The sequence below is a fragment of the Salvia splendens genome, chromosome 8 (genome assembly GCF_004379255.2).
Source record: "Salvia splendens isolate huo1 chromosome 8, SspV2, whole genome shotgun sequence".
NCBI classification, from domain to species: Eukaryota; Viridiplantae; Streptophyta; class Magnoliopsida; order Lamiales; family Lamiaceae; genus Salvia; species Salvia splendens.
In genome coordinates this window covers 27,984,074-27,998,377 of record NC_056039.1, presented here as the reverse complement: position 1 = coordinate 27,998,377, position 14,304 = coordinate 27,984,074, and the positions used below count along the sequence as shown (strand labels likewise).

Here is a 14,304-nt window from a genome sequence, read left to right as displayed (position 1 = left end):
CATAGGATGATGATTGAACCGTTACAAGATGACCTGGAAGACGAAGCCTATATTCGACGGGCTCGTATGATTGTGCTTGTGCTCTTGGGAGGGTTGATATTACCCGACGGATCAGGGTGTAAGATACCTCTCATGTGGTTGACCCAACTTCGGGATGTAGAGTCTGCATCTATGATTAGTTGGGCAAGTGCTGCACTTGCAACATTATACCATAATCTTTGTGAGGCGTCCATGGGCAAAAGGACAGACATTGGAGGTCCGACCGTGCTCCTACAGCTGTGGGTGTGGGAGAGAATGCCCACTTTGAGACCGGATTTTGTGATGGCCCGTATGCATACAGACAACACTCCATGTGCATTTATGTAAGTTTGTTGTTTCCTCTCTTTCGCGTGTTTAATGACAACATATTAAATTAACAATTTTTCTTATTGTAGGTGGACTGGCTCATATATGATAAACAGAGCGCCCAAACATTCTGTTCGACATTATCGTGAACAACTATCATTACTCCAAAATAGCCAGGTAAAATGAATAATGTTTTGATATATATTTGTGTAATACTTTAATGTAAACTTGTTATTGTAGTTTATATGGATGCCATATGTGGACCGTCAATTGCCAGACTCCTGCCTCGAGGTAGACAACAGTTGGCGATGTGTGACGTACATGGTTTGTTGGGCTATTGTCGAAGCACATGAGCCTGAGCGCGTTGTGAGACAATTTGGAGGCACTTCGTTCATCCCGGAATTGCGCGATTGGGGTTTCAACGAAAGTCATTTCAAAACAAATCGTCGGGGAAAAGCTAAGACGAACTGGGCTACGCAAAACAGAGGTTACATTCAACATTGGGATAGAAGGTCGGAGTTCGTCTCTAATCATTACATGGAGCCTCTTGAAGACCACGTGCAGGTGATGAGAACTCGCGCATACATGGGATGGTATTTTAAAATAACCATTACATATATCACACCGCCGGGTAGGCTTCCAGAAGTAGGGATGAACACTGTTGCATCATCATCTACACTCCAAGTAAGTATTGTATTTTTATAGTTGTAGTTTCATTATTAAAGTATTTATTTTATTAACCAGTTTATGTTATAACTTATACAGGCTGAGACATTGGCTCGTGTATTTGAATTGTCGCGCGGTTTTGACCAAGAAGACGCTGTAGGATTGTTGCATCAGATTAACAATCTTGTTCTTAACTGCCTTACCGAGTGCGGTGAGAGCGAACGCACGGTCATACCTTCTACACAGCGCACTGATGTGGATATGTCCCGGGGTTTTCTCCGAAGAGCTCGCGGAATTGGGCAAAGAGGTGTCCGAACAGGCGGACATGGTTATTCACGGCATTTCAGAATGTCTCAAGACATTCCAGGGTCATCACAAGCCGCAAATGAACAAAATATTCCTTCAGATGACAACATTGATTTGGATGCATTGATCGACAATTTTGCTGCTGAGCCCGAAATGCAAAATCCACCAGCACCAGATCCCTCTAGTTGGTTTCCTACTTGGTCAGACGCGCCTCAGTCTAGTTGGGTGACTCCCGTTGATAGAGTTGGGCTACCTTGGACTACACAGGATTCATTCTTCTCGGGTGTTCAGATCGTGCACTCTCCAACAAATGAGGATGATGAAGCTGATGATGATGATGATGATGATGATGATGATGATGATGACGACGCTCCCAGGAGTAGTGTACAACTCGATCGCCCTAGTAGTAGTGCACATACGTCCCGTCCCGACAAGGAACGCACCAGGCCAAGTTTGTCTCAGACAATTATGGGCATGTTCCCACGGAGAAGGTCTACCCGTGACAACAGAGGTAAAGGTCTGAGTAAATATACACCATCGTCATTTAAGTAGCCAGTTACCTTCGAGATGTATTGTCTATTTATTACATGAGATGTATTGTATATTTATTACATGTGGATTGATCGTTTCAAGATCACATTTTTACTTAACATGTTCAGAATTCAAGTAGCAAACACGATTCTTTTAGCAAAAACGTCACAATTAGCAAACACGATTCAATTTTCAAACACGATTTCAGTCTCTTTCCATGTCATTTCAATCTTAAACATAATAAAATTTAAGTATCAAACAAGCATCTCAAAGATAATGTGACTACATAACACGTCCTAATGTGCACTTTCTTCTATTGTGACCGGTCCCTCCACAAAGGCGGCATCGAGGGGCAGGTCTTGGCGCATCTTCATCGCGCTCATCCATTTGGTTGTGTATCCTGCTTCTGTTGTATCGCCCACGTGATCGAGGAAGTAGCCGTGCTGGTGAACATTCCAACGTCCATTCAGGTTCATACCAATAGTCTTGGTGTCTCAATGGACGGAACGCAGCTGCATACAATTTACAATAGTAAGACATGATAATAATGTAAGAATAAGAAGTATATAAATAACATACCTGCGTACTGGTGAATCCAAACATCTGTATGGTATCGGGAATCAACATGACTAAAGATGTCATCACTACGTTCTCTCAGCACCGCAACAGCGTGAGAGCAAGGCATTCTCCATGTCTGCCACTTTCCACATGAGCATCTCTTTTCACGATAATCTATCACTTGGATATTATGACCTCTACCCGGACCTCTGTGATAGGTTAGCACCTCATAAGTTCCACGTGCTATGCTTGTGGTCCTAACATGATGACGTCTCCCTCGACGGTCATTCTTCTGAAATAACTCCCAAGCCCACGGTGTCAAAGGCGTTTGACATTGTTTGGCTAGAGTTGTTCGGTTAACAAACCAGTTGATGGTCCGCCAGAATGTAATATCAATGATAGCTCTAATTGGGAGTTCCCTCGTAGATAACAAAACATTGTTATAACACTCGGATATGTTAGTAGATGTCTCACCCCATCGACGAAATCCATCATGTGCCATAGTCCACTGCGATCTATCTATGTTGGTTTCGAGGTACATCAAAGCTTCTGGACTCACCTTTTCTAATTCCCGCCTTGCAGTCCAATATTTCCGCTCCTCAATTGCTTCACCCATTACCCACACCCATTTCTTCAGTCCAGGGGCTTTGTGTCTTTGTAACACATTCGATCTAACGTGAACTAAACAGTATCGATGATAACCAACAGGTGCCTCTTTCCACACATCAGACTGCATGGCGTTTATAATGCCAACATGTCTGTCTGAAATTAAACAAACTTCCTGCTCATGCTTTATAATATGCACTTTGACAAGATTCAAAAACCAACTCCAACTCTCATTTGTTTCTTCATCAACAATAGCAAATGCAACAGGCAAACAATTCTTATTAGCATCATAACCTACTGCAGCAAGTAGTTTACCTTTCAGTCTACCTTTGAGGTGCGTCCCATCAACTGATAAGACCGGCTTTGCTAGTTGGAACGCCTCTATTGCTGGCCCAAATGCCCAAAAAATGTAGCGGAACACCTTTGTATTACCATGACTCAAAATAGGGTCATGCAACCACTCAACGATTGTCCCTGGATTTTGACTTTGCAACTCAGTCAGGTAGCTGGGGAGTTGTCTGAATGATCCCTCCCACCCACCATATACAAGCTCAATAGCTTTTCTGCGAGCATACCATGCTTTCTTGTAGGTGATCTTCACGTGAAATTTATCTTTGATATATGTACGCACCGCAGAAGGCTTGAATTCAACATCGTTTTCAATTTGACTTCGAATGCAGAGAGCAATCATGGATGATGTAAGATTAACATGTTCACTTGGATCGTGATCTCCCATGCAACAATGACGATCAACCCATGAGTTGATAGACCAGCTACCATCCCGTTTCTTGAACGTTGCTTTAACCTCCCAATTACATGGGTATCGTTGCCCAAGGGACTCACCTCTTCTTTTCGGACCAAATGGGTCCCTGCAAACTGCATGCCATCTTCTTTTTTTACTATCCATAACCTCATACATCCGACCTGTTCCCACATGCCACAATGTTATAGCCGTTTTCAACTATAATTTACTATCAAATTTGGTTCCCACATCTATATGTCTCGGATTATCGTCATCCCAATACCACATGTCTTCTTCAACCACTCCATGGTCTTCTGAAACGTAACCTCAGCTGCCTTCACATGGTAAGGATCGAAAAAATGGTAAACCTTCAGGCACATAGTTGGGAACAGGTTGCTCCCCACGAACCGATGGTTGTACATAATTCTCAACCATCATATCAAGTGTCTCGTCGTCTGTAGAATCTTCACATGATTCTGCACTATAATCAAGATCACTTGGTTGGGAACCATCACAATCAAGACCATCACAACCAGCACTATTATCAGAACCATCTGAACCATCACAATTATCAGAACCATCTGACCCATCACAATTATCAGAACCACCTGAACCACCATAACCATCACATGTCACATTTGGTACATCTGGTTGTTCATCAACCTCCCTCCGAAATGTGTTGAATTCAAACCTATTATATTCATCATCCCTCCTAGATGTCCCGATATCAAAACTATGATAATCATCTCTCCTAGACGGTCCAACATCATGATGAGTGATTGGTGGTTCAAATTGCAACGCAGTAGTAATAGGAGTATATTCAATAAAAAGTTCAATTTGCCGTGGATTTTCAGAAAACATATACTCCAATAAATTATCATCCACTGGTGTAGCTATATAATTCACCACTCCACTAAACAACACAGGATGCCTCCATGTTAAATCAATCGTATGTGCATCCAAATCAATTCCAATTTTTTCACATATCATTGAAACTAGCTGATAATAAGATATCTTTTCATTCAATATAATAAATGATTTTGCACGCGGAGGATCATAAGCAACACCCAAACCTGGGAGCTGAATGATTTTCCCATCCCAATATAAACTCACAAACACCATCAAACCTGCAAGCAAAATAAGTACGACATAACATCATATACTTTTAATTCAACATACTTAAATAAATATTAAATCCGAAAATTCAATACCAAGTTCAATGCTTCGATAATATATTACGTTTACAATGCTCACATATAACTACATCAATGGCCTAAATTTAATGTTTTTCTTGTCACACAAGGTCAAACCATGAACCCTAGATGTTAGTGTTTGAGCTCATCAAGATCGGATTGAGCTGGTGGAAGAATCAAGTCAGGAAATAGCCGTTGGGAACCAAAACAGGAACTAGCCGTTGGAAACGGTTATAACCGTTTTTCGGCAAAGGAAGCTGTTCGGCAAAAGGAAGCTGTTCGGCAAAAGGAAGCTGTTCGGCAAAGGAAGCTGTTCGGCAAAGGAAGCTGTTCGGCGGTTTTCTTGATCGATACTTCTTAAGGGAGTTGCGATTCATTCCAGAACCAACAACAACAGAAATCAAAAGTGATAGAGAGAGAATTCAAGAGAGGAAGTGTTATCTTTCAGCTGTGCGTTTTTAGCTCTCGAAGCAAGAAGTTTTCGGGCGAGTTGAGGGTTTTCCATCTTGTAAATTCTTGAGAGTTTTGAGTGCTCTTATGTTTGTAATTTCTCGAGTGATCAATAAAGAAACACACCAGATTCTGCCCGTGGATGTAGGCTTACGCCGAACCACGTAATTCGCTTGTGTTCTTCCTTGCATGTTGTCATTTCATTAATTTGCATTTCGATCATCACAACCGTAGGTTCGTTCTTCACAACGTGGCGCCGTCTGTGGGAAATTCGTCCAATGAATTGATCGAGAAGGCATAAAGTTTTGGGAGTTCTTTCTTTGTTTTTTTTTCCTCAAGAAGGCGCTCAACCTGTTTGAATAATGGCTGCAGCAAGGTTTGATGTTGAAAAGTTCACAGGCCGAAATGATTTTGGCCTATGGAGGCTGAAGATGAAAGCAATCTTGATGCAACAGGGTTTATGGGAAACCCTAAATGGTGGAGGCAGTAATGAGGAGGAGAAGCCCGAGCCTGATGAAAAGGAGAAGGCAAAGGCTCAAGACAGAGAGTACAAGGCATATAGTACCTTGATACTCAACCTCAATGACAGAGTCCTCAGAGAAGTTTCAAAGGAGGAGACAGCGGCTGGAGTTTGGTCCAAGTTGGAGTCATTATACATGGCCAAATCCTTGGCAAATCGGCTGCACCTGAAGCAGAAACTTCTCACTTTCAAGATTGCTGATGGAAAATGTGTGTTGGAACAGCTCGAAGAATTTGGGAAATGCATCGATGATCTTGAGAACATTGATGAAGAGATTAAAGATGAGGACAAGGCTCTGATGTTGTTGAATTCATTGCCACCAAGTTATGAGCATTTCAAGGATGCTATACTTCTTGGTAGAGAGTCCAAGATTGGATATGAAGAGGTGTACTCTGCTCTAAAGCTCAAGGAAATCCAGAAATCTAATCCAAAGTCCACTGAAATGGTGTCTGAGAGTCTGAGTGTTGCTGATCACAAGAAGAATGTGAAAAGAAAGTCACAGAAGAAGCCATGGAAAAACAAGACAGCTGACTGGAAAGAGACCAGATCATGCCATCACTGCAAGAAACCAGGCCACATAAAGAAGAATTGTTGGGTTTGGAAGAAGAAGCAGGCCGAGGAAGAGAATGGCAAGAACAATGCTGATATTGCAGAAGAGTTGGTGGTCCCGGAGGCTCTGTGTGTGACTGAGGACATGGAAGAACTTCCATGGATCATGGATTCTGGATGTAGCTTCCACATGTGTCCAACTAGAAGTCATTTTGAGGAAATCAAGAATGCAGCTGGATCAGTTTTGTTAGGAAATGACCAGATATGCAGAATCAGAGGAGTTGGGTCCATCAGGCTTAGACTTCATGATGGCTCCATCAGGTTACTCACTGGTGTGAGGTTTATTCCAGAGATTAAGAGGAATTTGATCTCTATTGGAGTGTTGGATGCAGCAGGATATAATTGCATATTATCTGATGGGATTATGAACATCGTCAAGAATGGTGATGTTGTTATGATGGCTGAGAGAAAGAGAAGCCTATACTATCTAAAGGCAAGTGTGGTTACTGGATCTGTGAATCTGGTGCAGGTATTAGACTTAAGAATGTGGCATCTCAGACTCGGACACTTGGGAGAAACTGGAATTAAAGAATTGGCCAAGAAGAAGCTGATTAAGCTGGAAAATCCCAATGAGCAGTTGGGTTTGTGTGAGCAATGTGTGCTCGGAAAGAGTAAGAAACTGCCCTATGGAAGAGGAATTCACAGCTCAAAGTCACCACTAGACTATGCCCACAGTGACTTGTGGGGCCCAGCTACACCAGCTTCATTGGGTGGAGGTAGATACTTTCTATCCATTATTGATGATTTTTCTAGAAAATTATGGGTGTTTATCTTGAAGGAAAAGTCAGAGACATTCATGAAATTCAAGGAGTGGTGTAGGGAAGTGGAGGTGGAGAAAGGGTGTTCTTTGAAGTGTTTAAGAACTGATAATGGGCTGGAATTTCTGAGTGGGGAGTTTGATTCTTTCTGCAAGCAGAAAGGTATGAAGAGGCATAGGACATCTCCATCTAATCCCCAACAGAATGGAGTTGCTGAGCGCATGAATAGAACCATCCTAGAGCGAGTTAGATGTATGCTCTTTGGCTCTGGAATAGCTAAGAGATTCTGGGGTGAGGCTGTGAGTATGGCAGCAGTTCTCATCAATAGAAGTCCTTCTTCAGCTATAGCTTTTGACACTCCTGATCAGAGATGGTATGGAAAGGCCATGGATTATTCGAATATGAAGATTTTTGGTTGTATGGCTTATGCACACATCAGGCAAAGTAAGTTGGAGCCAAGGGCCTTGAGATGTGTGATGATTGGATACCAAAAGGGAGTGAAGGGCTACAGACTGTGGTGCATAGAGCCAGGAAATCAGAAAGTTATTATCTCTAGAGATGTGCAATTTGAAGAAAGTAGGATGCCATTTCTGGAAAAGGCTCAAGAGAGCCAGAGGCCATCTCATTCTGAGAAAGAACCAGAGCCTGAGAGGATGGTGGAGATGGGTGTTCCAGAACCTGAGGAGACTGAGGAATCAGTTCAGGTGGAGGTTTCTGGAGCAGATAGAATTGCTGAGCCTGAACAGCAGATGGGAAATCATAGTGAACAAGAAGAAGCAGATGCTGATGTCTTGAACCCTGAAGAAGAGCAGCAGGATTTGGGTGACTATGTTCTAGCCAGAGATAGGGTCAGAAGAATCCCTAAACCATCTACAAGATACAGTGAAGAAGAATACTTGCTATATGCACTATGTGTTGCAGAAAACATAGAGTATGCAGAGCCTTCAAGCTTCAAGGAAGCTATGAGTTCTAAGGAGAGCAAGCAGTGGATGGAGGCTATGATAGATGAAATACAGTCCCTGATCAAGAACAAGACATGGGTGCTTGTGAAGAGACCTTCCACACAAAAACCAGTGAGTTGTAAGTGGATATACAAGAAAAAGTTGGAGGTTGGGAACAAGATTAGGTTCAAGGCTAGGCTTGTAGCTCGGGGGTTCACACAAGAGGAGGGAATAGACTATAATGAAGTATTTTCTCCAGTGGTAAAGCATGCCTCAATCAGAATTTTGCTAGCTATAGTTGCTCAAAGAAGTTGGTTTTTGGACCAACTTGATGTGAAGACAGCCTTTCTTCATGGAGAGCTTGAGGAAACTATATACATGAATCAGCCAGAGGGATTTGTGATACATGGGAGTGAAGATAAGGTTTGTCTACTAAAGAAAAGTCTATACGGTTTGAAGCAAGCAAGTAGACAATGGCATATCAAGTTTGATGAACATATGCAGAGTATGGGATTTATAAATTCCAGATATGATAGTTGTGTCTACTTCAAATCAAAGTCTGAGGGACCTGCTGTGTATTTGCTATTATATGTAGACGACATCTTGCTTGCTGGACCAGATAGACAGGAGCTAGATAGGGTGAAAGCCTTATTGAAAAAGGGATTTGAAATCAAGGATCTGGGGAGTGCTAGCAAGATTTTGGGAATGGATATATTCAGAAATGCAGATAAGAGGGTGTTGTGGTTGTCCCAAGAAGGCTACATTCAGAAAGTACTGCACAAATATCAGATTGACAAGAGTAGAGCAACCTCAGTTCCACTATCACAACAGACTAAGCTGTCCAAATCACAATGTCCCAGAAATCAGCAAGAAGAAAGAGAGATGAGCCAGATACCTTATTCCAACATAGTTGGGAGTGTGATGTATATGATGATATGCACAAGGCCTGATATTTCTCATGCGGTAAGCGTGGTGAGCAGATACATGTCCTGTCCGGGAAGAGAACACTGGTTGGCTTTGAAAGGGATTCTCAAGTATCTCAAAGGAAGTAGTGATCTGGGAATAATGTTCAAATCAGAGAATGAAGGAGATAAGGATAGCATTATTGGGTTTTGCGATTCAGATTATGCAGCTAACCTTGATAATAGGCGCTCACAATCTGGGTACATATTTACCTTGTTCGGCTCCGCGGTGAGCTGGAAGTCTAATCTCCAATCCGTGGTGGCTCTATCGACGACGGAGGCAGAGTATATAGCTCTTGCTGAGGCAGTAAAGGAAAGCTTCTGGCTTAGGGGTATAGTTGGTGATTTTGGGGTGAAGCAAGAGAATGTTGTGATCAAGTGCGACAGCAATAGCGCGATTTGTCTCTCGAAACATCAGACATATCATGAACGCAGCAAACATATAGACGTGAGGCTGCATTTCATTCGAGATGAGGTTGAGAAGGGTGCGGTGAAGATTGAGAAGGTCAGCACCGAGCACAATGCGGCTGATGCACTTACTAAAGCCCTACCAAGATCCAAGTTCCGACATTGCTTGGATTTGGTTGGGGTGGTCCGAAATTTGTAAGTATGGGAAGGAAGGTGGAACTGGTAGTGATGGATCTTAGATTGCTCAAAGGTGGAGGATTTGTTAGTGTTTGAGCTCATCAAGATCGGATTGAGCTGGTGGAAGAATCAAGTCAGGAAATAGCCGTTGGGAACCAAAACAGGAACTAGCCGTTGGAAACGGTTATAACCGTTTTTCGGCAAAGGAAGCTGTTCGGCAAAAGGAAGCTGTTCGGCAAAAGGAAGCTGTTCGGCAAAGGAAGCTGTTCGGCGGTTTTCTTGATCGATACTTCTTAAGGGAGTTGCGATTCATTCCAGAACCAACAACAACAGAAATCAAAAGTGATAGAGAGAGAATTCAAGAGAGGAAGTGTTATCTTTCAGCTGTGCGTTTTTAGCTCTCGAAGCAAGAAGTTTTCGGGCGAGTTGAGGGTTTTCCATCTTGTAAATTCTTGAGAGTTTTGAGTGCTCTTATGTTTGTAATTTCTCGAGTGATCAATAAAGAAACACACCAGATTCTGCCCGTGGATGTAGGCTTACGCCGAACCACGTAATTCGCTTGTGTTCTTCCTTGCATGTTGTCATTTCATTAATTTGCATTTCGATCATCACAACCGTAGGTTCGTTCTTCACACTAGATTTATGCCTACATAACATATAGCAAAGATAATTGAAATTAATGCTCAAAAATTACCTAACACCACTTAAAATAGGAATTAGAACATCAAAATAACGGATTACCTTCGATTTCCGCCGGCTAGAGAAGTTGGGTGTGAATGAGATTGAGAGAATTTTTCGATTTGGAAATGAAGATTTTGCTGTCTGGAGTGGAATATGATTCAAGGCAGACACGCGAGAGCGTTTCGCGTGTTTAAATGAAACACGCAAGAGCGTCTCGCGTGTATAATTAAACACGCGTCCGCCTCTCGCGTCTTTAATAAACACGCGAGAGCCTAATGCGTGGTTCTTTTAAACACGCGACACGCTCTCGCGTCTTTCCTATGATTGGAATTCTTTTTTTTTCGGGTACAAATGGCGGATACGACGCCCCATAATGTCGTTTCGTGGAATTTAGCCGGGAGAGTGTTGGGGTTGGGAGTGGGAAGAGGAAGAAAGTCGAAGGGACTTCTTTAGCTTGTGTTCATACAAGGAATTTGAAGAGACGTGGTTCTGATATGAAATTGGGGGCTGGGGGTTCCGATGGGAATACTGATGCAAATATAGTTTCGGAAGTTTTAAAGGATTCGGATGGTGGAGATTTCATGGAGTTGTTAGAAGATAGATACTGTCATGATGAGTGCTGCCAGGTTAGGATTTGGTTGCGATATTAATTATTCTGTGAGGGAAACTCGGGATATTGGCCAATGCAAGAAGAAATCAAGCATGGAGACGGAAGCTTTAGGGTCTGAATAATCTGGAAAGGATAAGCTGGAGAATGGTTTCTTGAGCTTGAGGTCAGGGAAGAGAGTTCCACACAGAGAAATAAGTGACATTCGTATTGGTGGTGATTCATTGCAAGGAATTCAGCAAGGTGGTACAAATTGTAGTGATGATGTACATGTGAAGAGTATATCAGAGGCTAAATCTGATATAACTACTAGAGGAAGACCAAGCAAAGAAGGAAAAGGGAAAATGAAATTGGACTCTGAGGCATCTCCCTCTAGTGGCATTGAGACAGTGAAACTTAACGTAGAGAATTTGAACGGAAGTAGTGGCTCAGGTGTTGACCAATTAGCAACCAATGAGGTACTGCCAGATGAAGTTCAGGTTAGAGGGACTAATTTGAGTGAAATTGATACAAGAAGTGCACATAGGGCACGTTTCAGAAATTTTGCCAGGAGAAATGCGTCTAGATTCGCTCATTTTTCTGCCCGAGATGAATTTGGTGACCGTGCTCATGATGCTTCTGGAACTGATGTCGCACCTCCTGAAACCAGTAATAGAATTGAAAATTGGCCTGGTCCTTTTTCTACTGCCATGAAAATTATTAAGGATAGTGAAACTAATAGAAATGGGGGGAAGCATGGGGGTTCTACTGATGTGAGTGAAACGGTTGAACTGAAGTGGATCCCCAAGAACCATGAGTCTTGTAGACACCAGAAGCATGTTCCTTCGCTGCAAGACATATGCTTGTCAATTCTTTCCAGTAATGCTGATGCTATCACTTCTCTTGACTTTGTCCCAGATGCGCTGAGGCACAAGATCTGTTGGTTTCTTTGTGATAATCGAAGCATGGATGGTCATTTTCTTGAATTGCTTGTGCATGATACTCCAACAGAGATCCGCATAAGAGATTGTTCATGGTTATCCGAGGAGCAATTTGTCAAGATATTTGGGGGTTTCAACACCAGCAAGTTAACAGTGCGATTTTAATCCATTGAACATTTTCCATGCCTCTTCTTGTCATGCTGGTGAATTAATATGAAGAGGTAGCTATCTGCTTCTGAATGATGTTATTTACTATTTTTGCCACATTGACATAATGCTTTTAAGATGTAACCTCCAGTTCACCTAATTAGGATACCTCGTGACAGGGCTGTATGTACTTAGTCAACTTCAGCTACATGCAATTTGCATCTGAAGGATCTGATGTTATCTGTCTGTCTCTAATAGGTGTTACAATTTGATCAAGGTGGAGCCTGTATGCCTGACTACATCCTACGTTCTACCCTGGCACGTTTACCAAATAGTCTTCCTGCTTTGACAACGATATCCTTGAAAGGTGCATATCGTCTCTCAGACGCTGGACTTAATATGCTTGCCTCAGTGATGAGGCTATTGCTGCATATCTTGATGTTAATGGGGCATTTCTCAAGTGCTTGTCGCTTAATAAGGTTATACAGGTAAGATTTGTTTGTTTAACTACACCCTAAAAGTCATTCCGTTAACGAAATGCAATCTCAAATATACGTAGCTTAGTAGCTGTTATTATATTTGTTATCTGTTATACCAGAAGCATAGACAAGTTTATATTATTTTATTGCCTTATATACAAATCCTACTCGAGAAGGAGAATGAGAAAGGATAAAGAATACACTGACCAGAAGAAAGTAGTACTTTGTTTAGTTGGCTCAGCTGTCTGTCTGATTTTGATTGACATTCATACTTGTTTTTTGGTTAACAGTAGTGTGGTTTATTTCAGGTTTAAGGCTTACTGCTCTATCACTTGCAAGAAATTGCAAAAACTTACATAGTTTGGACCTATCCTGGTGTCGCAATTTAACCAATGAAGCACTGGGATTGATTGTTGATTCATGCTTATTGCTAGAAGTGCTGAAATTGTTTGGCTGCACACAGGTCTGGTTTCAAAATTAAAAAAAAAAGCATTAAGATTGAAAGGGTACTTTAGTTATGCTATGCTGTTTACTGGATGTTGAGGTGCAACTGCTATGTATCCATTGATTAGAAAACGGTGATTGTTTTTCAGGTTACAGATGTTTTTGTTGATGGACACTCAAATCCACAAGTGAAACTTATTGGATTGAAGATGACTCCAGTATTTAAACATATTGAGTTTCCGGATTTCCTTCTAGGTCCACTGCGATACCCATCCGCCTCTCTTTGAATTAATATGGTACCAGTGCTCTCTTGCCTTTTGTATCTTGTGCATAAATGGTGGCACAAGTTCCATTTTGGATCTGATTTGATTATATTATCTTGAATCAAAGCAATATTGTTGTATGCTGGGTGTTGTTTAAACAGACTCTGAAAATCTCCACTTTAGGTTTATAACAAGTTAGAATCAGATGTTGGTTTTGAACTCATGAATCTTGACCAAATTTAGAAACTATATGAAATGAAACTTGATCCCCGAGGAAGATACATTTCCCTTGACATTTGTAGGTAATGATCTTATTTGGTCCACAGTGCTTGGAGATTATTGTCTTGATAGAGGTAATGATCTTCTTGTTCGAGTAGCCTCGCCTTCTATTATCTCTTGTTCCAGGATCCATCCATTACTGTCTGCTTAAGCGTTTCATTTTTTTCATTCTGTGCTTTTCCAGACATGTCTATCCATAATCCACCTGCAATGGAAAATGATTGTTTCAGTTTATATGCACTCATTGGTAACATTTTGTGGTACAACCTGAAACCTGCTGCTTATTTTACGGTAGTACTTTTTTCTGCTGCCAGTGGCTGTACAATCATCTAGTGAACTACGCCCTAACTCTAAATCTTCAGGTTTCGAGCTAACCCACGGGCTATTCGGGTCAAAAGTGATCTTGTATTACTTTCTATCAAATACAGTATTCTAACTTATAAAAAAACATATTATCGCAAATAGTAAAGCATTATCAAAGTGATCAAGAGAAAGAAAATAATAGCAATTGAAAATTGAAACAAAATACATAAACATATCGTGAACTGACTACAATTAAATGAAAATCACGCATTTCAAAGGAGTTGAATGACATTCTTAATTGTATACCCAAAAAATAAATTCTAACTTTCAATTTTAGAGAGAAGACATGATTACCATATATACTTCACATCAATGAAGCATTTAATATTGATATTACCATATATACATC

At 41.4% G+C, this 14,304-nt stretch overlaps 1 protein-coding gene across 1 annotated transcript; it reads left to right on the top strand.

Annotated features, from left to right (window-relative positions):
- The first annotated feature begins 10,862 nt into the window (after positions 1-10,862).
- Positions 10,863-13,590, top strand: LOC121746015. Its single transcript, XM_042139954.1, has 5 exons — positions 10,863-12,133; positions 12,386-12,615; positions 12,726-12,853; positions 12,915-13,069; positions 13,200-13,590. Exons 1-5 carry the CDS (start codon positions 11,405-11,407, stop codon positions 13,335-13,337), a joined length of 1,380 nt encoding a protein of 459 aa, XP_041995888.1. The 5' UTR covers positions 10,863-11,404; the 3' UTR covers positions 13,338-13,590.
- Positions 13,591-14,304: the final 714 nt, after the last annotated feature.

What these genes read in the sequence shown, in the direction of transcription:
- LOC121746015 (XM_042139954.1), top strand. Translation starts at nt 11,405, where the DNA reads ATGAAATTGGACTCTGAGGCATCTCCCTCTAGTGGCATTGAGACAGTG. An exon ending in TCAACACCAGCAAGTTAACA is followed by an intron (nt 12,134 to 12,385) that starts GTGCGATTTTAA and finishes TGTCTCTAATAG; the next exon opens with GTGTTACAATTTGATCAAGG. An exon ending in AATTGTTTGGCTGCACACAG is followed by an intron (nt 13,070 to 13,199) that starts GTCTGGTTTCAA and finishes ATTGTTTTTCAG; the next exon opens with GTTACAGATGTTTTTGTTGA.